Genomic DNA, 25607 nt, shown 5'->3' on the forward strand with positions numbered 1-25607 from the left:
ACAGCGAGGACGAGCCCACGCACCCACAAGCAGTGCGCGGGTTCGTCGACGAGGTGGTCGAGCGGATGCAGCGGAAGTCGGAGCCTGAGCCGTCCGCCGAGCCCCCGGCTGAAGACGCCGACAACTAGTTGCCGCAGCCCCTAGCCGTCGTTGCCGCTTTACGATGTACCTTCTTTGTTTGCTTTTTCCTGCAAGTGTGGCGCTTGGTGCCGTTCGAACAATTATTTTTCATTAGCTTATGTAATCGTTCAACACTTAGATAATCAAGCTCTTTAACTTGTTCAAATTCTTGTTCTATGTTCCCGGTGCTGTCTCACGGGGTGACCCCCTTTCGGGACGGACCCGGGAAGCCACATGGGGAGCGCACTCTCCCCGCAAGCGTCCTTCTAACAGTCCAGCTACGCGCAGGGTCCGGGGCCACACCCGGCGAGATAGCACTCAATTACGTTCAATTCTTAGTGGGTTCGCCATTTAGGTGTCGGTACTTAGCTTTTCGTTCAGTCTTGCGCCTGAAGCGTTCACCGATGGAGCACTCCTAGCTCGTTATCCCTGCAAAGTGCCTGAAAAAGGGAAGCAGCGGGGACGCCGCAGCAACCCTCGTCCTTGGGAGAGCCTTCTCCGAGGGACGCGGCAGGGACGCCATGACTTCCTCGGCACCGCCGCTGACCGCGGGCGACGAGGATGTCACGGCGTCCCCACAGCGGCTCTTGCTGCTTGGAACAAACCCGTCTGAGGGCCGCAGTAGGGACATCATGGCTTCCTCGCCGCCACCGCCGAAAGCAGGCGGCAAGGATGCCACGATGTTCTCGCGGCAGCCCTCGCTACCTGGGAGCAGAACTGCTCGAGGGCCGTGGCAGGGACGCCGTGATGGGCCGAAGCGGACGGCGAACGTCAGCACCGACGCCATCACAGCGTCCTCGCAACGACCCGCGCCTATAGGGGGGCTCTCTTAGGGGAATGCGGCAGGGACACTATGATGGTGCACCCGTCGGTGCGAGGCGCTGATGGCACTCACCACCATAGTGTCTCCGCGGTAGCCCCTGCTCCTTGCGGAGGTGTCCTCTAGAGGGATGCGGCAGGGGCACTGCGGTAGTGCACCCGTCGGCGCCGGGCGCCGATGGAATGCACCACCACAGTGCCTCCGCGTCAGCCCTCGCCTAGGAGCTGCTCGCCTGAGGGGGCGCAGCAAGGGCACGGCGGCGGTGCACCCGCGGGCGTGGAGCGCTGATGGCATGCACCCCCACCGTGTCTCTACGACGCCCCTCGGAGCGGGCTCGATGGGGCGATGCTGCAAGGGCGCGATGGCAGTTCTCGTCGCTCGGTGCTCCGACACCGGGGGTGTGCGGCTACGTCCCCCTTTTAGGTTCAGTAGGGCGTCTGGGGCGGAGACCCGGTGATCGCCGGCATGGCCGATGAGGCCCTACGGGGCCGGTGATACAAGGTGCTAGGGGTGCGTGCTAGTACAAGAACAAGTGCGCACACGTTTTTTACCCAGGTTCGGGCAACCCGGAGGTGTAAAACCCTACGTCCTGCCTGTCTGAACTGATATTGATTGCGGATCAAACGTTTACAAGTTCCCGGGCTTCCTGTCAATGTCTAAGTACTCCTTACTGCTCTCTGTTGGCTGTCTACTGGAACCAACTGACCAACTCACTAACCTACCAACTGTCTAACCCCTTTGACTGTCGGCATGGGTCCTCCTTTTATACACAAGGGGGTGCCACATGTGCCACGGTGCATGAGCTACAAGTTTCCAATGGGGAGACATCCAACTCTCCCCGGTGAGCTGGTGGCGTGCATGGGTGCCACCTCCGCTGCTAGGGGCCTAAGACCCTAGGGTAGGATTAGACAACCACTATTCCTTGGATCGGACGGGTAACTACCCGTCGGTCGGCTCGTTTACTGAGCCGCGCGCCTTACTCCTTGCCTTGGTGGGACCGCGCGTCCCGCGCCCGACACGCGCCCGCGTGGCGCTGTCCACTGGGCCCCACGACCCGAGGTGGGGCACGCGCCCGGGACCCCCAGTCCCGGCAAGTCGACCCCGGGAAGCACCCGGGCCCAACGCGCCCGGGAACCCCCTCCCGGGAAGCCGCTTCCCGGGAGGTGCCCAAGCGGGAATATTCCCTGAAGCCCTGCTAGCCCCTTTCAGGCTGGTAGCTTGCCGGGGAGCTCATAGACGCTCCCCGGGATGAGACCTTCCCGGGAACCCGGGAGAGGGGCCCACGTGTCGCGCAGCGGTGGTCCCTCTGGTGCCACTGGTGCGACAAGTTCGTTGTTCCCGATGTTGTCTAGCGGGGTGGCCCCTTTTAACCCTTGCGTATTTTGCCTTGTGTTGCGGAGGACTCGCGCGCGCCTCACCTTTGACCAGTCCAGGGACCCGGGACGGACCCGTGGTGCCGACCTGGGGCCAAGCGGTAGCGAGGAGCCACTCCACTTGCAGAGTAACTACTCCAAGCCGTGCCCCTCCGGGACGGACCCGCGAAGCCACATGGGGAGCGCACTCCCCCCGCAAGCGTCCCTTTTAACACGACGGCTACGCGCGGGATCTGGGGCCGCACCCAGCGGGACAGTGCTCAGTTTCGTTCAGCTCTTAGCGAATTCAGTGTTCTTGTTCAGACACTTAGCTTTTCCGTTCGGTCCAATGCTTCGTGACGCTTGGCGGTCGAGTGCAGACGGGGCACTGCCTTGGTAGGAAACCACCTTGGGTACCTGTTCAAGGGAGACGATCTCTGAGGGATGCAGCAGGAGCGCGGGGGCAAGATCGCCGCCAGCAGCAACCGCCGCCGACGATGCTACCACTACGCTCACGCGGCAACCCTCGCCTTCAGGGACTGGCCCTGGCTTTTAGGGAGGAACCCTGGCTTAGGAGGACTCCGCCCCGGGAGCAGCCGCGAGACGGCTATAACGTCCTCGCCGCCGGCTTCGCCCCACCCCGAACGGCGGGCACGGGTTGCGAGGAAGTTATAGCCTCCCAGCGACAGCCCCCGCAACTGGGGAGACCTGGGTTTTTTTGGGGAACTAGTCCCAAGGGATGTGACAGCCCTTGTTGCCCGGGAGCTAAACTGCTCGAGGGCCGCGGCAGGGACGCGATGGTGGGCCGGAACGGGCGACGAGCGTCGGCACCGGCGCCATCACAGCGTCCTCGCAACGACCCGCGCCCGAAAAGGCTCTCTCAAAGGGAATGCGGCCGGGTCTCTATGATAGTGCACCCGTCGGCACAAGGCACGGATGGCATGCACTACCATAAAGTCTCCGCGGCAGCCCCTGCTCCTTGCGGAGGTGTACTATGGAGGGGGGCGACAAGGGCACTGTGGCAATGCACCCCGTCAGCGCCGGACGCTGATGGGATGCACCACCACAGTGCCTCTGCGGCGACCCTCGCCCAGGAGCCGTCCACTTGAGGAAGCGCGGCAGGGGCACAACGGCAGTGCACCCGTCGGTGGGGGACACCGATGGCATGCACTACCATCGTGCCTCTAGAGCGTCCCTCGGGGCTGGCTCGATGGGGCGATGCAGCAGGGGCGCGATGGCAGCGAACCCGCCAGCGCTAGGCGTTGGCAGGAAGCACCACCTCCGCGCCTCCGTGGCACCACCCGCCCTAACGGCCCCGAACCCGGCTTTACTCTGAGCCGTTCTATGGTTGGGGCGCGCCTTTTATAGGCGCGAGAGGGGGGTTTGCCACCGCGCGCGACGGACCTGCGCAGCATCGTGGCGCCCTTCCCTCGAACGCGGCGCAGTTTCCGCCGCCAGGTTTACCAGGCAACCGTGGCACACGTGGCGGCAACCTGTCAACTCAGAAGCCTCGGAGTGCGGTGAGCCCCTTGTGTTGCGGTCCTCCCGCACCACAAGGCACCGGTGTATGGTGCGACCCGTGGGCAGCTCACGGGCACCACAGTGTACAAGATTCCACCCTTTCCTGTAGATTAGACTCTTACCAGGCCCGAGGTGCTGCAAAAAATTTCGAAACTCACGAAAACAAGAAACACAGGTAAATCAGATAAATCCCTCCTACTTCCCAGCCCCCGGGCACAAAGGGGTCGATGCCAAACTTGGATGTGAGCATTTCTTTTCCCAGGCGCAGCGACTGTGTGGTGCGAGCTGCGGGTGGGGGCTGGCAACTGCTCGGCCAGTGGTGCACGTTGCGGGAAGCCCGCCAACGGCATGTCCAGTGATGCACGTTGCAGGGAGCCCGTCAACGGCATGTCACGTGCCGGAACGATCCGGCAACGGGTTTACGTTTCGAGGCCACAACAGCCCCCTGCTCACAACCAAGTATGGAAAGGCACCTTTGTGCATTTAAAGCAGGAAACAGAAGAAAAAACACGCGAATAAACAAGGCAAACTGAAAGCTCAGGGGCAAAACACTTATCTTTATTCACGATTAACTAGCGGTTTACACACGGGGGCTCCCCGGTTACACTAGTTCGAGAGGTATGCATCGGAGGCATCACCTGAGGGTCGGGCTCCGCCGCTTCACGGGTAGAGCCTGCGCAAGTGCTCAATATTCCAACTATTGGGCACCGGCAAGCCGTCTTCGGTTTCCAGGCGGACAGCCCCCGGCCTGGTCACCTGCACTACCCGGAAGGGGCCCTCCCATTTCGCAGTCAACTTGTTCCCGGCCTTCGTTTCTTGTATCCGGCGCAGGACAAGGTCTCCATTCTCGAGCCCGCGGGGACGAACTCGTCGGTCGTGATAACGACGGAGTCCCTACTGGTAGCGCGCGGCTCGCACAGCAGCCCGACATCGAAGCTCTTCGATGAAGTTTAGATCGTTGACCCTTTGCTCGTGTTGGCTGGTGTCGCCGTACGCGCGTACCCGAGGAGATCCGTACTTGAGCTTGAGGGGCAGCACCGCTTCTGCCCCGTAGACATGGGCGAAAGGAGTTTCGCCCGTTGCCCAACTAGGTGTGGTCCGGATGGACCACAGCACGGGCTGGAGTTCTTCGATCCAGTGCTTCCCGTGGCCTTTGAGCTTGTGAAAGGTTCTCGTCTTGAGCCCCTGCAGTACCTCTGCGTTGGCTCGCTCCGCTTGTCCGTTACTCCTCAGGTGAGCAACGGACGTGAAGCGCAGCTTAGTGCCCATGTCTTCGCAGTAGGCTTGAAACGCCGCGCTCATGAATTGCGTGCCGTTATCGGTGATGATGCTGTTAGGAACACCAAACCGGCACACAATGCCCTTGAAGAACTTGACGGCCGCCTGGGGGGTCACCTTCCGCACTGGTTCCACCTCCACCCATTTGGAGAACTTGTCGATGGCCACGAACAAATATTCGTAACCGCCAACCGCCCTTGGTAGCTTGCCGACGATGTCCAGTACCCAGACCGCGAACGGCCATGAGGACGGGATGACATGCAGGGCCTGCGCTGGTTGGTTGCTCTTCTTCGAGTGGAACTGGCACGCCTCGCACGTCCTCACCAGCCGCACTGCGTCGGCCAGGGCCGTGGGCCAGTAGACGCCTTGCCGGCTAGAGTTCGGGAGGCCACATGGTGTGAACATGTGCCTCGATGTATGTCCTCCAACAGTGCGCACCCTTCTTCCTGCGGCACGCAGATGAGTTTGACACCATTCACATGCCTGCGGTAGATGTTACCATCTACCACAGTGTACATCTTGGCTTGCCGCGCTACACGCTCCGCGACGACGTCATCCTCCGAGAGAGCCTCCCCTTTCAAATAGCGGGCGATTTCTTCCACCTAGGGGGGAATCTCCCTGCCAACGCATGCCATCGTATCAGCGGCATGGACCCCCGCTGCTGCAGGGGTTCCTTCGGTTGCCGGAGGGGCGTCCCCGGCAGCCGGCTGGGGGGCGACTGAAGGAGCCACTTGCTTCTGACAGAACACCCCCGCCGGAGGCTTCCGGCGCTCTGCTGCCATCTTGGCCAGCTCGTCAGCAGCGAAGTTATCCTTCCGCTTGACGTGCTCGAAGCGCAAACCCTTGAACTTTCCTTCCAGCTTGCGGACCTCCTCCATGTACGGCGCCATTTGAGGGCAATCGTAGTCCTTGTTCACCTGGTTGATCACGAGCTGGGAATCGCCGCGAACAACCAGGTGCTTAATGTCGAGGGCGACCGCTGCCCGCAACCCGGCAAGCAGGCCCTCGTACTCCGCCATGTTATTGGTGGAGTTAGCAAAGTTGAGTTGAACAGTGAACCTCAACTGGTCCCCTGTTGGTGACTCAATGACGACCCCGGCCCCGCTTCGTGGAGACTAAACGCACCATCGAAGTAGAGGACCCAGTGGCCCTCGTCCAACTTGCCGGGAAGGCTGTCTCCGGCTCGCTTTCTTCTACGCCTGTGGACGTCCACTCCGCGACGAAGTCCGCCAGGGCCATGCTCTTAATGCTTTTGGAGTTGGCGAAGCGGAGGTCGAACTCCGACAGCTCCATCCTCCATTCGGCCACCCTCCCGGTGGCTTCACGGTTGGTGAGGGCTCGCTCGAGACAGAACCCGGACACCACCGTGACGCGGTGCGCCTGGAAATAGTGGCGCAGCTTGCGGGACGTAAGGAGAATCCCTAGAAGGAGCTTCTGTACTTGTGGGTACCTTGTCCGCGCGTCGCGTAGCACCGTACTAACGAAGTACACCGGGCGCTGCACCAACCGCTTCCGCGGTGCCGAGGTTGCCGACTCGGGGGCGGTCCCCGGGTCTGAGGCGGTTGCCGGAGGCCGCTCAGCCTCCTGCCCCGCCGCCCCAGTCCCCGGGACGTCTTCCTCCCTCTCGGCAATCAGCACCGAGCTGACCACCCGGTCAGTCGCCGCTAGGTAGAGTAGCAGCGGCTCGCCCAGCTTGGGGGCGACGAGGATGGGCGGTGACTTCAGGTACTGCTTGAGTTCCTGGAACGCCACCTCAGCCTCGGGAGTCCAGTCGACTGGACCCTTTTTCTTCATTACCCGGAAGAAAGGCAAGGCACGCTCGCCCAGCCTGGAGATGAAACGTCCCAGCGCGGCCACACAGCCGTTGAGGCGTTGGACATCTTTCACCTTACGGGGGGCCTCCATCTTCTCGATAGCTTCTATTTTGGTCGGGTTGGCCTGTATCCCCCTGTGTGAAACCAAGAAACCCAGAAGCTGCCCGGAGTTTACACCGAAGGTGCACTTATCAGGGTTCAGCTTGAGCTTGATCCTGCGGAGGTTGTCAAACGTCTCCCGCAAGTCATCAACCAGCGAGTCCCTACGCTTCGATTTGATGACGATGTCGTCCATGTAGGCCTCCGCGTTGCGGCCTAGCTGGGGCCCCAAACATTCGCGCAGGGCGCGCTGGAATGTGGAGCCCGTGTTTTTCAACCCGAAAGGCATGCATGTATAGCAATAGCAGCCAACCGGGGTGATAAACGCTGTCTTTTACTCATCCTCGACCGCCATCTTGATTTGATGGTAGCCGGAGAAAGCATCCAGAAAACTCAGCAAGTCACAACCAGCGGTAGAATCAACTATCTGGGGTACAGGGAAGGGATCCTTGGGGCACGCACGATTAAGATCGGTAAAATCTACGCACATGCGAAGCTTATTCCCTGCTTTGGGCACTACTACAGGGTTAGCTAGCCAAGTGGGGTACAAAACTTCCGTGATCGCCCCGGCAGCCCTGAGCTTGCCCACCTCTTGCTTGATGAAATCTTTCCGCTCTTGCGTTTGCCGCCGGATCTTCTGCTTGACGGGGTGCGCATCCGGGCGCACCGCGAGCCGATGCTCAATCACCTCCCTGGGGACTCCGGGAAGGTCCGACGGTTGCCAGGCGAACACGTCGGCATTATCCCGGAGGAAGGTGATGAGGGCGCTTTCCTATTCGTGTAACACCCAAAATTTCATTTTGGCTGTAATAGCATCATGCCTCATGCATATTTAGTTTCTCATGCATTTTTGAATTTCTAGACATATTTTATTTCATTTCCAAGTGTGTTTGAGAACGAAAAGAGGGTAACATGACATCGTCAAAATGAGAATGATTTAATTTATGTCACCAATGCATATTTGGAGTTATAAGATATTTTGGGAAGTATAAACTCTATAAATTAATTTTTATAAGATACATAAGCTCGTAGCGGAATATTTTGATACAAGAATTATTTTCACATGGCATGTATGGCTGGAAATAATTTTCCTAGGCCCAAAGCATTTTGTTTGCATCTCTGGAATTTTATGGATAAGGTTTGGTGTTATTTTGAATACCATAACCAAATCCAGAATTTATTAAAGAGGAAACAATTTGGAAAAACCAGAAAACAAATTACCGAAGCCCATCTCGGTGGCCCATCTCTCCCCGAGCGCCACAGCCCAGCCCAACCCCCATAGGTGCTCGTCTTCCTCCTTCTGCACGAGCACGAACAGACACAGGTACAGCGCCGTCGCCGGCGCAATCTCCTCCGGCTCCCCTCACCTTCCCTCACCGTTCCCCGTCCAGATGCTCTGAATCGAATCCCACGAGCCTCCTCTCCCCAATCCCCTCCTCAGTTTCCCAAATTAGAGCCCAATGGTCTCCCCACGGCTCTCCTCTCCATTAATGGCTAGAGCCATTGATTCCGACGAGATAATCTCTCGAACCTGCTCTCCCCTTCCCCTATAAAAGGCGCCCACGTCCTCCTTTCTTCTCACCTCGCCACCCCACGGGCTACGCCCAAGCGCTGCCCTGTTCCCTTGCTGTTTTCCTCAACTCCGGCGGACTTCCTCCGGTGAGAAACACTCAGCACGAGCAGTTTTGATTAGCCTTTTTCGATAGCTTGTAACTTTTGAACCGTAGAACATTTTTAGCCAATTCTTTTTGCTATTGTTAGGACAAACATTTATCTACAGATTAGTTCACTAGGGATACCCCGTATCCATGATCTCCTGTAGTGCATCTTCGTTGGTATTAGCTATCCACAGCATGTGTCTTCTGGAGTAGTCACCTTCTAGAATTCGTATAGACTGTTTTGTAGAACCTGCTGGCGTAAAACCTCCTTTAGAGCGTAGAATAGATCTTTGTCCAAACATTAGTTCACTTGTTGCACAATATCAGATCGGTTCACACCAGTATATGATCTTTGGAAAACTGTATTCACAGCACCTCTAGTATAGGTTAGTCAACTTCTGAAAAGCATATCTTTTGATTTGTTAATCCAAACTTTGCAAGTTAGACCTTTCTGGAAAGCCTAGAACGTGTAGGATTTAATGAACCTGTTAGATTCTAGTTTCTAGAAACTTTCTGCAGTGGTAATTACAGGTTAAGTTTCGGCCTAATCTGCCCATAACCTAGTTAAAACCAAACCCCTTTTTGGTGTAACTCTCGGTGAAGCTATTTAGCAACAGTAAATCTTCAATAAAATTTGCTAGCACTTGTTTAGACATTGGAACAGTAAGTTGGTCTAAGCTTAGATTAAATAGGTGTAGTTGAGAAACCATCAAATTATTATTACTATGCTTATGTTGGTTTTGGAGTTTTTCTTTAGTAGTACCTTTGCACTCGAACGTGTTTACAATGGTTTGGAGTTTCATGCATGCATACCGACATCTTGCACTTGTGTTCTTGTGGAGTTGTTTATTTATTTCGGTATCGTTTCTTTTAACGTTAGATTGCACGGAGTGTGACGCTGAGTGCTATCAGGAGTGTGATTCTTGCTGCGAGTACTCAGAAGGCAAGTTGCTTTGACCATATTTATCCCATTATTTTGCTATGCATGTTTTATTTATTTTTGTAGAAATGCATGTGTAGGAAAATGCTATATGTTTCTATATCCTACAGTAGATAGCCATAGGTTCCATGCCATTTATCCTTGTAGCCTTATTTTATACTTTACAAAATCTATGTACTTAGCAATGCTTGCATAAGGGTTATAGTGTTTTCGATAAAATGGTTTTATGAAATTATGAGCCCATTATGGGGCAGTTTTATGGGGCAGTTTTGTGAAAAGTATTTTCTAAACCAAAACTCAAAATGTTTTTCTCTGGGCGGAGTGGTATGATGAGAGCCACAGATTGGTGTCTACAAGAGCTGCATCTAGCGATTGGCTCTGCAGATGCTCACGATTTTGGTGGGGACCGCCGCCCAGGAACAAAGAGAACCTTTTAAGTTTCAGTCCCAGAAGCTTCCTGTACAACCACATGCTACATGGGCTCTGGCTTGGTCAAGTAGGTGGATGAGAACTCGTGCATTGGCATAGCCCTAGGAGAGCGTTCTTCGGATCAGGGTCGTGGGCGTGCTGGCATTATGTACGGGGGACTCCATCAAAAGACCTCGGCACAATCTTTACCTGTTGCGCACGCTTGTCGTTAGGCAACATTTTGGACTGATTGTGTCATGTGGGGAAAGTGTACAACCTCTGCAGAGTGAAATCTAATCGATTAGCCGTGCTCCCGGTTATGAGTGCGGTGAGTCCCTTGTGTTGCGGTCGTCCCGCACCACAAGGCACTGCTACATGCCGCAACCCATGGCTAGCCCATGGGTATTACAGTGTGTAAGATTCCACCTTTTCCTGCAGGTTAGATTCTTACCAGGCCCGAGGTGCTGCAATTTTATTTCGAAATTCACGAAAATACATAAAGCAACATGAGTAATCTTATCTCTCCTGCCTCCCAGCCCCCAGGCACGGAAGGGTCGATGCCAAACTTGGATGTGGGCACTCTATTCCCCAGCCGAGGTGCACGTTGCGAGGAGCCCAGCAACCACACGCCCCGTGATGCACGTTGCGGGGGACCTGGCAACTGCATGTCCCTTGATGCACGTCTCGGTTGACCCGGCGACTGCATGCCCCGTGGCGGAGTGATCCGGCAACGTGGTTTTTGCTTTTGAGGCTGCAGCAGCCCCTTGCTCACAACCAAGTTCGGAAAGACACTTCCGTGCACCACAAGCAGGAGACAGAAGAAGAAGGGGACACACAAATAAGCAAGGCAACTTTAAAGCTCAGGAATGAAACACTTATCTTTATTCACAATAACTAGCGGTATGCACACGGGGGCTGCCCGGCTACACTAGTTCGAGAGGTATGCATCGGCGGCATCACCTGAGGGTCAGGCTCCGCCGCTTCACGGGTAGAATTTGCGCAACGGCTCAATATTCCAACTATTTGGCACCGGCAAGCCGTCTTCGGTTTCCAGCCGGACAGCCCCCGGTCTGGTCACCTGCACTACCCGGAAGGGCCCCTCCCATTTCGGAGTCAACTTGTTCCCGGCCTTCATTCCTTGTATCCGGCGCAGGACAAGGTTTCCGTTCTCGAGCCCCCGGGGACGGACTCGCCTGTCGTGGTAACGACGGAGTCCCTGCTAGTAGCGCGCGGCTCGCACAGCAGCCCGGCATCGAAGCTCTTCGATGAAGTTTAGATCGTCGACCCTTTGCTCGTGTAGGCTGGTGTTGCCATACGCGCGTACCCGAGGAGATCCGTGCTTGAGCTCGAGGGGCAGCACCGCTTTTGCCCCGTAGACAAGGGCGAAAGGAGTTTCGCCCGTTGCCCGACTAGGTGTGGTCCTGATTGACCACAGCACGGGCTGGAGTTCTTCAACCCAGTGTTTCCTGTGGCCCTTGAGCTTATCAAAGGTTCTCGTCTTGAGCCCCCGCAGCACTTCTGCGTCGGCTCGCTCTGCCTGCCCGTTCCTCCTCGGATGAGCGACGGACGCGAAGCGCAACTTAGTGCCCATGCCCTCACAATAGGCCTGGAACACTGCGCTCGTGAACTGTGTGCCGTTGTCGGTGATGATGCTGTTAGGCACACCAAACCGGCACACAATGCTTTTGAAGAACTTGATGGCCGCCTGGGCGGTCCCCTTCCGCACTGGTTCCACTTCTACCCACTTGGAGAACTTGTCGATGGCCACGAACAGATATTCGTCCCCACCAACCGCTCTCGGTAGCTTGCCGACGATGTCGAGCCCCCAGACCGCGAACGGCCACAAGGAAGGGATGACATGTAGGGCCTGCGCGGGTTGGTTGCTCTTCTTCGAGTGGAACTGACACGCTTTGCACGTCTTCAGCAGCTGCTCCACGTCGGCAAGGGCCGTGGGCCAGTAGAAACCGTGCCGAAACGACTTGCCGGCTAAAGTCCGGGAGGCCACATGGTGTGAACACGTGCCCCGGTGTATTTCCTCCAACAGTGCGCGCCTTTCGTCTTTCGGCACGCAGATGAGCTTGACCCCGTTTGCCCGCCTGCGGTAGAGGTTTCCATCCACCACAGTGTACATTTTGGCTTGCCGCGCTACTCGCTCTGCGGCAATGTCATCTTCAGGGAGAGCCTCCCCTTTCAAGTAGCGGGCGATTTCCTCCGCCCAGGGAGGGATCTCCCTGCCAACGCATGCCGCTATATCAGCAGCATGGACCCCTGCTGTCACCGGGGTTCCTTCGGTTGCTGGAGTGGAGTCAACGGCAGCTGGCTCGGGGGCGACTGAAGGAGCCGCTTGCTTCTGGCAGAACAGCCCCGCCGGAGGCTTCTGGCGCTCGGCTGCCATCTTGGCCAGCTCATCAGCAGTGAAGTTATCCTTCCGCTTGACGTGCTCGAATCGCAAACCTCTGAACTTACGTTCTAGCTTGCGGACTTCCTCCACGTACGGTGCCATCTGCGGGCAGTCGTAGTCCTTGTTCACTTGGTTGATCACGAGCTGGGAATCCTCGCGAACAACTAGGCGCTTGATGTCGAGGGCGATCGCCGCCCGCAACCCGGCGAGCAAGCCCTCGTACTCCGCCGTGTTATTGGTGGAGTTCGGGAAATCGAGCTGGGCAGCGAACCTCAACTGGTCCCCTGTCGGTGACTCGATGACGACCCCGGCGTCAGCTCCTTGGAGACTGAACGCGCCGTCGAAGTAAAGGACCCAGTGGTTCTCGTCCAGCTTGCCAGGCAAGCTGCTCTCCGGCTCATTCTCTTCCACGCTCGTTGACGTCCATTCCGTGACGAAGTCCGCCTAGGCCGTACTCTTGATGCTCTTAGAGTTGGTGAAGTGGAGGGGCTTGCCACCGCGCGCGACGGATCAGCGCAGCACCCGTGGCATTCCTCCCGGAGCTTCTGCCCCTTGCCGGGGCGCGAGCTCGAGCTTGCGCTTCCCCGGGCAAGCTCTTGAGGGGTAGCGCGGGCCTTCTTCGTTGCCGGGGCATCGCCCAGTGAGCTGTCGTCTCCAGAAGCGTCTTCGTCACCGGCGTCAGCTGCGGCGGCGGCCCTGACGACCTCGCCCACGCACTAGGCCGCGTCCTTGAGGTCACACCTGATGGAGAGAACTCCATATATGAAGGGGCGCGTAGAGATAAACAAAAACTTTTCCTACGCGAACTCCCAAAATCTAGCCGAGGTAGAAGGCCACGAGGATTACCACTAGACGCGCAGTTGCGGATTATTGATGCGGCGCCTTGATGCAGTGCAGTCCCTCGATCCGATCCAGCCGATCCAATCCCGCGATCGTCGAAGTGCTGAACGTACAGCACCTCTGCCGGTATCCACACGTGCGAGGAGGAGCTCCGGCGGCGGACTGCTAGGTCCGGTGCGATGGTTGAACTGAATCGGGCTAGGGTTCTCAACGCATGAGAGTGGAAAAACCGTGCCACTTAGGCATCCCACGCCCCTGCTTATATATCGAGTGGAAGTGGGCTCCAAGCCTTGTGGCCCATCCACCCTGCGAGTCCAACTCGCATTGTCAGCCCAATTCCAGTTCGGGTCCAACCCGACCAAATACTTGCTCCCGCTCTTAAGTGTGTGACCCCGCAGGCTCATGGCGACTTGGACACGATTGGAGTCCGACTCACAATCGATCAATCGGTAGCGGCTCCTAGCAGAACGTGCCGACTCCCAAGTACCATCGAGTCATGACGACGTACCTTCCAATGTGACATACGTCTTAGTCCCTTTTGCCTCACGATATACCTTGTCGAACTATAGGCGATTAATCGTCATCCCTTTAATAGTTCAACTCTCTTCTCGATCCGTGATATACGATTCATCCGACTAACTCTTAGTCGATCGACCCGGTTAACAGTTAACCAAGTCGCGCATGGCCATGCTTCCCGAATCATATCACTCGAGAGGGCCCAGAGAATATCTCTCCAGTCGGAGGGACAAAATCCCATCTTGGTTATCCACATCACACAGCTTGATTCTCAGTCAACCCGAACTCTGCCTTTATAACTGCCCTGTTACGGAACAACGTTTGACAGAACCTAAGTTGGTGATCCACAACTCGGATTGTGCGATAACCTCAGGTCTAAGGATTACATTGATTGAGACATGCAAATGACGACCTACTCGTTGCATCTCAATATGGGTCAGTCCGACTTGCTAAACTCTTTAGCCGAGTCCGTGTAAGCTGGAATGACATCACCATGCCCATGACAAGTGGAACCGAGTCATCAGCCAACTTTCACATTAGTCTAGGTTATGTGTCCAGCACAACCTCAATGACTAAGGACAATTTAGTATGAACAACATGAATACATAGTTCCACAATCAAATCACATATTCAATGATACATATCAGATGTTCAAACAAGGACAACTTAATAATATTTATGAATACATTGGGAATTACATCATACATGATTGCCTCTAGGGCATATTCCCAACAGAACTCCATATACGGACGACATCTTCATCACGCCGTAAGCGCAATGCGTAGCCACCATGAACTTGATCAGCGCTGGCCGACCAAGGATCCCGTTGTAGGGCAACGGGGTGTGTGCCACGTCGAACACTTTGTGTTCGGTCCTGAACGCTTCCCGGGACCCGAAGGTGACCGGCAGCGTGATGCGCCCCAGCGGGCGCACGATCCCGGGGTTCACCCCCCGGAACGGGTCGGTGGGCTTTAGCTGCTCCACCGGCGACTGGAGTTTCTCCACCAGCCTGGCGGACAGGAGGTTAAGCCCCGCTCCGTTGTCCCCCAATACCTTGGTCACCGTCATATTGCTAAAGATCGGTGAGACGACGAAGGGTATTACCCCTGAACCCAGCTGCCACGCCGGGTGATCGTCAGCGCTGAAGGTGATCGGCACATGCGACCACCTCAGCGGTTGTTGTGGCTCCGCGTCCGGCAACAGCGCGCACATGTCGCGGGTAAGGCGCTTCACCGTGGCATGAGAGGGTGCAAAGCGTACAGATCCTGCGTCGTCCGGATCCGATGCGTGCTCAGCTTCTCGCACATCTTGGGATCGCGGACGTTGATGGCGAAGGTGTTGACGATGGCAGCCGCCTCCGCCTTCGGGATAGAATAGGAGAGATTTGAGAAGCGATTGACGAAGCTCCGCAACGTCTCTCCCGGTGTGACTCCGGCGACCCCCGCGGACGTGGACGCCGCCGAAGTACCGACGGGCGCCCCTGAAGCGGCTACTGCCGCGGGGCTGGTGGCCGCTGCTGGGGCGGATGTCGCTGCCGAGGAGACAGCCGCGGCCGCTGTGAACGTCCTTGATCTTCGCACGATCAGGGGCGCGTTGTCGCTGTCCTCGTCGTCGTCGTCCACGGGGACGACTTCTGGGGACGCTGCAGCCTGGCCCACCTCGTCATCCAGCGACTGGAGGGAGGGCCAGCTGGTCTCGGATTCGCTCCCGCTCTCCTCGAGCACCTGCTTCTCGCGAGGTGCCGGCAGGGGAGCGCGCGGGGCCCGAGTGGGGGTGTCGTCCATCAACCCCACTCGTTACAGGGCGGGAAGGCGGCGACGATATCGTTGAGCGCCGCAACGCCGGCATGGAGGGAAAAGACCCCCGGCGGGAACTTCGTTGTTTGGAAGGTTTTGCCAGAGATTCCCCTCACCCACTCCTGATGGAGGCGTGTCCTGTCCCCGGGACCCGTGTACATCCACGCGGGCCGGGAGCACAGCTGGAGCGGCGCGATGCGCCGGTGGACGAAGGTGCGCGCCACGTCCACGTCGATGAGCCCCGCGAGCCGCAGTGCCTTGATCTTCTCCACGATGGGGAGGAGGTCGGCGTCGCGGTGGTATTTGTCCTGCGAGCCACTGTGGGGTTGTGGCAGCTCCGTGGGCGAGAGGATGAATTCTTGGGGGTCTTCCACTCAGACCCAACACCAATCGCCCTGGCACTCCTTCTCGATCTTCTTCCCCGACCGGACGATGAACTCGGATTTCATCTGGTCGCGGGCGCGGAATACCACCCCTGACGACATCGCTTTCGCGTTGTCGATCCAGGGGTAGAAATAGTGGTGGAAGAGCGCCACCGACGGCATCACCCCCACGAACGCTTCGCAGAGGAATTGGAAGGTGAAAGGGAAACCTTGCCCCTATATGGGTTTTGATGAATGATGACAACATGGTTGAGGAACTAATGAGTTACACTGAGTGTTTCAGGTTTTAGTTCCTCGGAAGAATTGGTTTAACCAGCATCAATGACCCCTAAAAATTGAAGTACAGGTACTGGCGTGAAGTATGAAGAACTCAGTGAAGAACGTGAAGCATAGCATTCTTCATAGGTCTTTCCGTAGCTTTTTTCTTCACTTGAGTATAGGAACGCCGTACTATTAAGGGGGGTTTGAAGTGTGGGGCTGGTTTAGGTGAAACCTTAATCTTCATGTTCAGCTTAGGCGAAAACTATTTTATGTGTATGTTTTTCGTCGGAGTGAAGAATGAAGCATTTCAGGCTTCACAGCAACTTCCGCGTGAAGTCTTCACTCTGAGTTCAAATGTGTTTGAAAATCTGTCGCTTTCGTGCTTGACTACCTAATCTAACCGTTGTGAAACGAAGTGATAAAGTGTGAGCTGGAGGCTCAAATTCACTTTATCCAACGGGTCACGATGGCTAGATCAGCCGTGGCCAAGGCTATATAAGACGACCCACCCCGAAGAATTCGGTGGTGATCCTGAGTGAGTTGTTTTGAAAAACACCTGATAAAACCCTTAGAGCTGAACTGAGCGTGAAGAATGGGATCCCCTCTCTAGCCGAGCACTTGAAGCTTGTTACTCTTGGTGATTGGCATCACCTAGACGGCTAGGAGTCAGTGTTGAAGAGCAATCGAAGATTGTGATTTTCCATCAACCAGTCTGCGAAGGTCCGGAGATCACCTTAAGATCTGCCGCGAGTAACTGGGCGAGACTTCGGTCTTAGGTCAGGAGGATTGGGTGGACTTGTGTGTCCGCGAGTCTTGTGTGACTCAGCCCCCTCAACGGAGACGTAGGATTGTGCCAACAATTTGAACTTCGGAAAAAAATCCCTGTGTCTTCAGTCTTGGTGATTTCATTCCTCAACTGTTACTTTGTGAAGTATAACTGATTCATTGTGTTCTGTCTTCATCGCTGCTATAAGCCTGTTCATCTTTCTTCTTTCCGTTGGTACTCTAAAAATTGTTGAAGTACTGTGACTGTCTTCAGTCGTCAGTCTTCATTTTGAAGAAAGAATTAAAACTGGTCACATTTACCCCCCCCTCTCTGTGACATAGTCGATCTTTCACTTGGTATCAGAGCAAGGCTTTTTTGTTTTGGTTTAACCACCTGAGAAAGAAGTATGTCTAAGGAAGGGAAGTTACCTGTTCTTAGCAGTACCAATTATGCTTTTTGGAAAAATCGCATTAAGACTCACATCATATCTACTGACCCTTGTGCTTGGGAAGCAGTCACAAATGGCCTTGTTGTTCCTTAGGGACCCATCTCTGGATATGACTCTATCTCTCTGAAGAATTATCAAGCAAATGCCAAAGCTTGTGATATCATCTTCTCAACTGTTAGTGATGGTGAGTTCAACAAGATTAGCAATGTTACTGATGCAAAGAAGATTTGGGATCTTCTCGCTGAAGTCCATGAAGGGACAACTACTGTCAAAGATTCTAGAGTTACTCGCCTCATCAGTCAGTTTGACCGTCTTATGCTTGATCCCAATGAGACCGTTTCTTCACTCTTCGATCGCATGAACACAATCGTGAATGAGCTGAATACTCTCGATGATCACAATATCACTGACTTGATGCAAAACAGAAGGTTTCTTCGAGCTCTCCCCATGGAATACACTACCGTTTGTGAGCTGATCAAGCATAGGCCAGACTTCAAGGAATTAACTCCCACCTGGGTTCTTGGAAGAATCGTGTCCTATGAACTTGACCAAGAAGAGAAGAGATTGATCCATGGTTCGGGATCCAGTTCAAAGAAGAACAATGTTGCACTCAAGGCCAAGAAATCGTCCAAGAAAATTGTCAGCTCCAGTGAAGAATATGAAGAATCATCTTCGTCTGATGAAGAATCCAATGACGAGCTTGCTCTTTTTGTGAAGAGGTTCAATAAGAAGTTTGGAAGTAAGTTTGGAAACAAACTGAAGTATCAAGGTGAATCCAGCTCCTCCAAGTTTCGGAAATCAGCTCATCGGAAGAAGTCTGACATGGCCAAGAGAGCTTGCTTCAACTGTGGCAAGAAAGGCCATTTCATTGCTGAGTGCCCCGAGAAAGCTAATAAAGACAAGGAGAAGAAAAGCTTCAAGAAGCACTCTCACAAGAAGAACCGTGATCGTCACAAGAAGAAGGATTGAAAAAAGGACTCTGCTCACAAGAAGGGCAAGTGCTACTGTAGAGCACATGTTGGTGAATGGAACTCAGATTCTTCATCATCTGAAGAATCATCTTACTCGGAGTCTGAAGACGGTGTCGCCGGCTTGGCCATAGCTATTACATCTGACAGAGAGAAGACTTCATTGTTTGACTCTGTGCGGCACACCTGCGCGAAGGCGCACTGCATGGCGAACTGAAGGCCCTGCTCGAAGGTGGGGTAGCGGGCGATGAAGGTGATATCCGGAGTCGCTGGCGCGATCTCACGCTCGCGGATCTTTGCCTCAATCTCCCACCGTGGCTGCCATCCTTCTAGCACGGCGGGCTCGACTCGGCCTCTGAACCTGGGAGGTGGCAGGTCGAGGAACGCACACAGTGCCGCCAAAAGGGCACTGAACAACTGCTTGTCGTCGGTGGAGGGGTAGTAGACGCGGGTAAACGGCGGTACGTTCCCAAAGGGTGGTGGTGGGCTTTCCATCTATAGAAAACAAAGAAGGAAAGGTAGGGAAGTATCAGTGACATGATTAAATGGTCGGGTGTAAGTAGAATAAAAGATAAAAGTAGAAGGGTGGATAAAATGACAAGAATTATAATTAAGGGTGGAATTGCAAGGACAAAATTGGATGCATGATGATATGTGCATAACATGACAACATGATTATAGTGGTAGTTGGTATAATAAAATAAATATGCATCTGTGGTATAATAAAATAAACATGCATATGTGGTATAAAGCATAGTGTTTGGTGTATATGTAAAATAAATCAACAAACATGTCATGCATATGTAAGATATAAATGCAAAGATTTAGAAGAATATAGATAAGGAGTAAAATACTTATAAAGATCAGATAGGGATAAGAATTTATCCTAAGGTTTGGTCTCATGGTTTAGTCTTATCCTAATCCAAGCTAGGGTCACGTTCCTACAGGCAACACAATGCACTGATACCATCTAAAGCGACCGCCCCCGTACACGGGTTCGATCTCTGTGCTTTAGTGCTAGTCCCTGGATCGACTCATTAGCACACACAGTTTCAAGATGTAATATCATAGAACAAAGGTCTCAATATTACAACGAATCATCCAGAATATAAAAGGTACTTACAACTCGCATAACCTCACGGGTTAGCTGGAAATAAAACAACTATTTAGCAGCGGAAAGCGAAAGATATAAGGGCACATCAACACCACGGTGAGAGCGTGTTGGAATGTAGGCCCGTAACCCAAACAAGCAGAACGTACATCTTACTTGTCGTCGGAGCTTCCTGCATCATTAAACGATGCAGCCAGTAGGATCAATACATTGAATGTATTGGCAAGATTCACTAAGAGTTATATCAGAGCTTACCAAGTATATGCATAATGTGGCAAAGTGGGGTTCAAGGCTATTTGCGTGGAAGCAGAACATAAATTACCCTACTACAAAGGAATTTTATAATAATGTTAACTATTGGACACGGGGTAGACACACCCATGCTCGTATTAACCTAGAGCACATTGAAGTGGATTCTTCAAGTGCTCCTACCCTGTTCAAACCATTCATTTTATTTAAGAAATTGGAATGAGCGAGACTTTCCTTACAGCTCCACATCTAGTTGCTCAAATTGTCCGTTGCCGGGGACACGGCTAAGTACTTAGTTTTGTCGCTCTCGAGAGTTTGTACACATTCCCCACAAAAAACCGACGTGTTAATCCCTTACTGTCCCCAGGGTAGAGTAGCAACGACATCGATTACGAGATTTCAGAGGTAATTCCCTAAACCACGAGAGAATCACGCTCCCCCTACACGGCTACCTCAATACAATTCCTCGGGTCTAGGTTCATACAACTTACTCTTGTCTCGCCAGAGCCCATATAGCATTGTGGTTGTACTAGAAGCTTCTAAATAGGAAACTAGTCTAGTCTCTGTTATCCCAGGTGGCATTCCACATTTGCAACGTAGGCGCTCCCCGAATCCACGGGAGAAACGTCCATGGACGATCCATTCCTGAATCCACAGGAACTCGATTCAGAGGGACCCATAGAAATGGACCTGACGCCGCTAATCCTCAAAATCCTCAAAGCAGCCCACTCAGGATGGTTCATTGAATTAGTTGTTTTGCCTTACATCTAACAGAAACTTTTCATATAGCCAAAGGCATAACAATATCATAATGTAGTTATTTCCCCCACGATACTACCATAGCTTAGCATTCAACTACAATCGATGGCAATTTGGTAGCAAGGTAATGGCGAGGGTAAACTATACTACCTGAGATTTATAGCTAGCATAGAGGTACGAGTAATGGTCCTATCAATGCATCTCTACCAACAACACTAATGCATAAGTATTTTAAAACAACAACAATAATTGGATATGATCAAAGTGAACTTGTGAAGCGATCCTCTCCCTTCCTAGGGTTTGATCTCTGTGCTTACTGTGCTAGTCTCTGGATCGACTCACTAGCACACACAGTTTCATGATGAAGTATACAGAAACAAAGGTCAAAAGTACTTTGTTACATCGCATCATCCAGAATTTAAATAGTACTTACAACCTCGCATGACCTCTGGGGCCAGCATAAAACCAATACTGTTTCAACATCATAAAACAATGTTTCAAAATACTGCAGCGGAAAAGGGTAGAACATAAGGGCCACACTACTCCAAAGTGAGAACATGTTGGAATGTAGGCACATGACCCATGACAAAACGACGAACCTCACTCATCGTCGGATCCACCTGCATTGTTAATTGCAGCCACTACGTGGTCAATACATTTGAATGTATTGGCAAGTTCACTAGAGTTATAAAGGACCTACCAAGTACATGCATAATTTGGCTAAGTGGGGTTTGACTATTTTGCATAAAAGCATCATTATTCAAATCCTATTATTTGTAGACAAATAGTTTTGAATTCTATTGGACACGGGGTAGAAACACCCATGCTCCTATTAACCTAGGCACATTGAGTAGAAACATCAATGCTCCTACCCAGTTCAATCCATTCGTTTTATTATGAAATTGGAATGAGTGAGACTTTCCTTACAGCTCCACTATCTAGTTACTCATAATTGTCCGTAACCGGGGACACGGCTAAGTACTTAGTTCGACACTCTTGAGAGGTGGTACACTTTACCCACAAGAAATCGACGTGTTAATCCCTTGCTGTCCTCAGGGTAGAGTAGCAACGGCATCGATTACAGGAATTTTCAGAACATATTCCCCCAAACCACCTGAGGGACGCGTTCCAACCTACACTGCTATATACCGATGTCACCTCGGATCCAGGTTCATATTTCTTACATCCATCCTGGCAGAGCCCATAATACCATGTGGTCGTACTGGAAGCTACTAAACAGGAAACTAGTCCAGTCTCTAGTTATCCGGGTGGCATCCCACATTGTGATGCAGGCGCTCCCCGAATCGCACGGGGAGAAGACCATGGACGCTCCCGAATCACACGGAGAGACGAGTCAGCGGGCCCTATAGAAATGGACCTAACGTCACTACATGCAAAAACTCAAAGCAGCCCACCCAGGACGATTCATTGAATTACTTGTTTTGCCATACACTAGGAAAATCATATTGTAATTCAATAGTGTCACATTGTAATAATACCACCCTCGTATATTAGCATAGCATAGCATTTTACTACTACGATGGCAATTGGTGGTGAAGTCATGACAAAGGGTATCCTATACTACTAGGACAAATCATAGCTAGCATAGATACAGTAATAATCCTAACAATGCAACTAATAAAAAATCTAGTGCATAATAAAATAATGGATAAATGATCAAAGTGAACTTGCCTTGATAGTAGTTGGTATTCAAACACTCTTCGCAATCACACAGTTCGCTCTCCGAGAAAACCATACAATCAAGCAAACATACACATACATAAACACACGATATAAGCAAAAGATTATGTATGCTATGATGCAATGCAAAACATGTGACATGAGTTTGGTTTATTTTATTTGGGTGATCTACTGATCCAAAGCATTGATAATTAAAGGTTTATTTTATTAAGCACATGCAATTAGGGTTTTTAAGCAAAAGCAAAGGCTAGGGTTTAAACCCTAAAATGAGGTTTTATTGGCATCAGCCAAATAGATTAATTCAAAATATTTATTTCTCTGTCACATTGGACAGAGGACAATAAAACAAAATTTTGGGCACTGGTTTCACTCAAAAAGGACTTCTAGATAATTAGTTATGATTTAAATGGCATAAATCCCTATTCTGTAATTTGAATGTGATTCAAATATTCAAAATTGAATTTGGACCATGCCAAAAGATTCTACACTTCCTAAGGATTCCAAAAAGGTGTGGATCATTACATTTGGCCAAACAGATTTAAAGTTATGATCCTTTGAAGTTACAGGGGCCTATCTGCAAAAGTGCCTTTTAATTAATCCGGGGGATTAAAATTTGATTTTTATTTTATAAAAATAGATGCCACGTGGCGCGTTCCTATTCATTGGTACCGGTTCGGTTTAAGTGAAAAAGGACGATCTAATCTACACCGTTGATCAACGATCGGACGGACGAGGGGCTAGGGTTTTTACCGGGCGGCGGCGGCGGTCACCGGAGATGGAGGGGATGGCGGCGCGGGCACGGGCGCAGCGGCGCGGGGTGTTCCGACGAGGCTGGCAACGCGGGGAGTTCACGGGGAGGCGCGGCGCGCTCGGTGACGGGGTCGGTGTGGGCTCGGGCGGTCGGGGTCGTCGCCTAGGTCGAGGAAGACGCGGCGGCGCGGGCGGCGAACTCCGGTGAGTCTTCGGGCGCGACGGGCGGCGCGGCGGTGCACGAGAGAAGAAATGGCGTGTGTCAAATGAAGCGCAAGGATGAGTAGAAGAAGAGGGGGGGAAAAATGGCGGCGCTTACCCTTAGGGTTCACCGGCGACGAAGGAGAAAGACGGCGGCGCGGGTGTGGCGCCGGCGAAGGATTCCGGCGGCGTGGTCGCGCGATTGGCTGGGGAAGTAAGGGGGAAAGAGAGAGGGGGTCGCGGGGCTTAAAAGGACGCGCTCGGGGCTGCAAAAGGAAAGGCGGAGGAGGAGATTGCGGCGGCGAGCGCGCGGGGACGGCGGCCGGGAATCGCGGCGGCGGCGCGAGCGCATTCCTTCGGGAACGAAAGCCCTGACAGGTGGGCCCCACCTGTCAGCGAGTGCGGGCGCGCGGGCGCGGCCGTTGGGCTGGCTGGGCGGCGGGTGCGCGCGAGGAGTTGGGCCGGTTCGGCCCAATTCGGCCGGGCCGGTCCGCTTGCTCCTTTTTTTTTCTTTTACCCTTTTCTTTTTCTGTTTTTCTTATTCCTTTGATATCTTTTGATTTTGAACTCCAAATTTGTCCAAATAAATCCCAGAAAAATTTGTAAAATCATGTTCTACCAGTAGTTTCCCCTCAAAATAAAATATATAAAAATACATTTGCCCTATAAATGCCTTTAGGGTCATATATCTATTTAAATAAAATACTTTTCCAACTCCAAACAATTATCCAAAAATTATGGGATAGCTTATATATGCATTAAACCTCTTTTATGCATAAACCCTATTGGTTTGAAAAATTCTAAAGCCCAAATAGGTGTAAACAAAATCTTTTAAAGCCTTTTGAGATTCAAATTCGAATTCAAACATGCAATTGTGGCATGATGCTTATGAATGCAATGCTCATGTAAAGGTTTGAGCAATTCCTCTGAAGTATGCCCTAAATGCAATTCTTCATTGAACAACATTCCTCAAATCACTACTTCACATGCTGTGACTCAAACTGATTTCCCTGATTCACCCGATATCGCTTCTAGCTTTACTACTATTGGTGAATTTTACTCTGTTGTCACTAATCCTTCACCTAGTGATCTTTCAGTGGCTGAAGAAAATGCTAAGTTGAAGAAGCAGACTGAGGCTGGTATACTCAAGTGTCACCAAGGGATTGAAACCTTGAACCAGATTCTTGGTCTTCAAATTCCTCGCCGACGCAAGGATGGTATCGGTTTTCAGAGGAAGTACAATGTTAATGGTGATGCTTGGCTCCCTAAGCAATATCCCCCTACAAAGTTTGTCCAGGGAAGAGGGAAGTACACTGAGGTTCCTCCATTTGTGGGAAATCTGAATCCCCGTAAGGATGCTTCAAAGCGTCCCAATAGTTCACGTGCTTACCCGATATTCCATGTTGATGAATCTTACATTCTGAAGATGGGTAAGGATAATAAAGTGAGAGCTAATTTCACTGGAACCATAATGCGTGGAGAACATGCAAAACCTCAAATCTGGGTGCCAAAATCTGTCATTACATTTTTCCGTAATGCCCTGTGTTCTTCAAGTTCTACTAACATGCAGGAACCCATGAAAACATGGGTGCCTAAACGAGCCTAACTTTCTTCGTAGGCATATGCATCTGGAGGAAGAGAATGGGTCATGGACTCCGGATGTACGAATCACATGACCGGTGAGAAGAAAATGTTTAGCTCTTTAGAACTTGGTCCTCAACATCATGAGAACATCACTTTTGATGACAATGGTAAGGGAAAGGTAATCGTTCTCGGCAAAATTGCTATTTCCAAGGAAAATGACCTGGCTATCAATGAAGTACTTCTTGTTGAATCACTTGGATATAATCTTCTATCAGTTGCTTAACTATGTGATAATGGACTAATCGTTTGCTTCACAAGACAATATGTCTATGTTACTTCAGAAAAGGATAACTCTTTTGTCTTCAGAGGGCGAAGAAAGGGTAACCTCTATCTTGTAAATTTTGAAGACTCCGCATACTCACCCCCTACGTGTCTAGTTGCAAAATCCTCACTAGGGTGGCTCTGGCATAGAAGACTCGGTCATGTGGTGTAACATCCCAAAATTTCAAAGTTTTACATGAGCATTACATCCATAAGCATCATGCCACAATTGCATGTTTGAATTCAAATTTAAATCACAAAAGACTTTAATAGATTTTGTTTACACCCATTTGAGCTTTGGATCTTCAAACCATTAAGGTTTCTAAAATAAAAGTGGTTTATTGCACATATGAGCTATTCCATAATTTTTGGGTAATTATTTGGAGTTGAAAAAGTATTTTATTTAAATAGATATATGGCCCTAAAGGCATTTATAGGGCAAATGTATTTTTATATATGACCGCCGACCGCGCCGCCCGCCCGTCTTCGTCCTAGGCGCCGACCCCGCCGTCCCTGACCGCCGCCGACCGCGCCCCCGTCTC

General features: G+C 52.1%; 1 protein-coding gene across 1 annotated transcript; it reads left to right on the top strand.

Annotated features, from left to right (window-relative positions):
- Window positions 1–641: 641 nt before the first annotated feature.
- On the top strand, window positions 642–25351 carry LOC112268646. Its single transcript, XM_024454562.1, has 4 exons — window positions 642–890; window positions 8561–8663; window positions 9543–9605; window positions 24258–25351. The coding sequence occupies exons 1-4, from the start codon at window positions 642–644 to the stop codon at window positions 24764–24766; spliced, it is 924 nt and encodes a 307-aa protein (XP_024310330.1). The 3' UTR covers window positions 24767–25351.
- Window positions 25352–25607: the final 256 nt, after the last annotated feature.

This window comes from Brachypodium distachyon, chromosome 4, assembly GCF_000005505.3.
Source record: "Brachypodium distachyon strain Bd21 chromosome 4, Brachypodium_distachyon_v3.0, whole genome shotgun sequence".
NCBI classification, from domain to species: domain Eukaryota; kingdom Viridiplantae; phylum Streptophyta; class Magnoliopsida; order Poales; family Poaceae; genus Brachypodium; species Brachypodium distachyon.

Excerpts from the sequence above, each read along its gene's own strand:
- LOC112268646 (XM_024454562.1), top strand. The coding sequence starts at position 642 with ATGACTTCCTCGGCACCGCCGCTGACCGCGGGCGACGAGGATGTCACG. Across the intron at positions 8,664-9,542 it reads ACTCCGGCGGACTTCCTCCG|ATTGCACGGAGTGTGACGCT; the intron begins GTGAGAAACACT and ends TTTTAACGTTAG. Across the intron at positions 9,606-24,257 it reads TTGCTGCGAGTACTCAGAAG|TGGCTGAAGAAAATGCTAAG; the intron begins GCAAGTTGCTTT and ends GTGATCTTTCAG.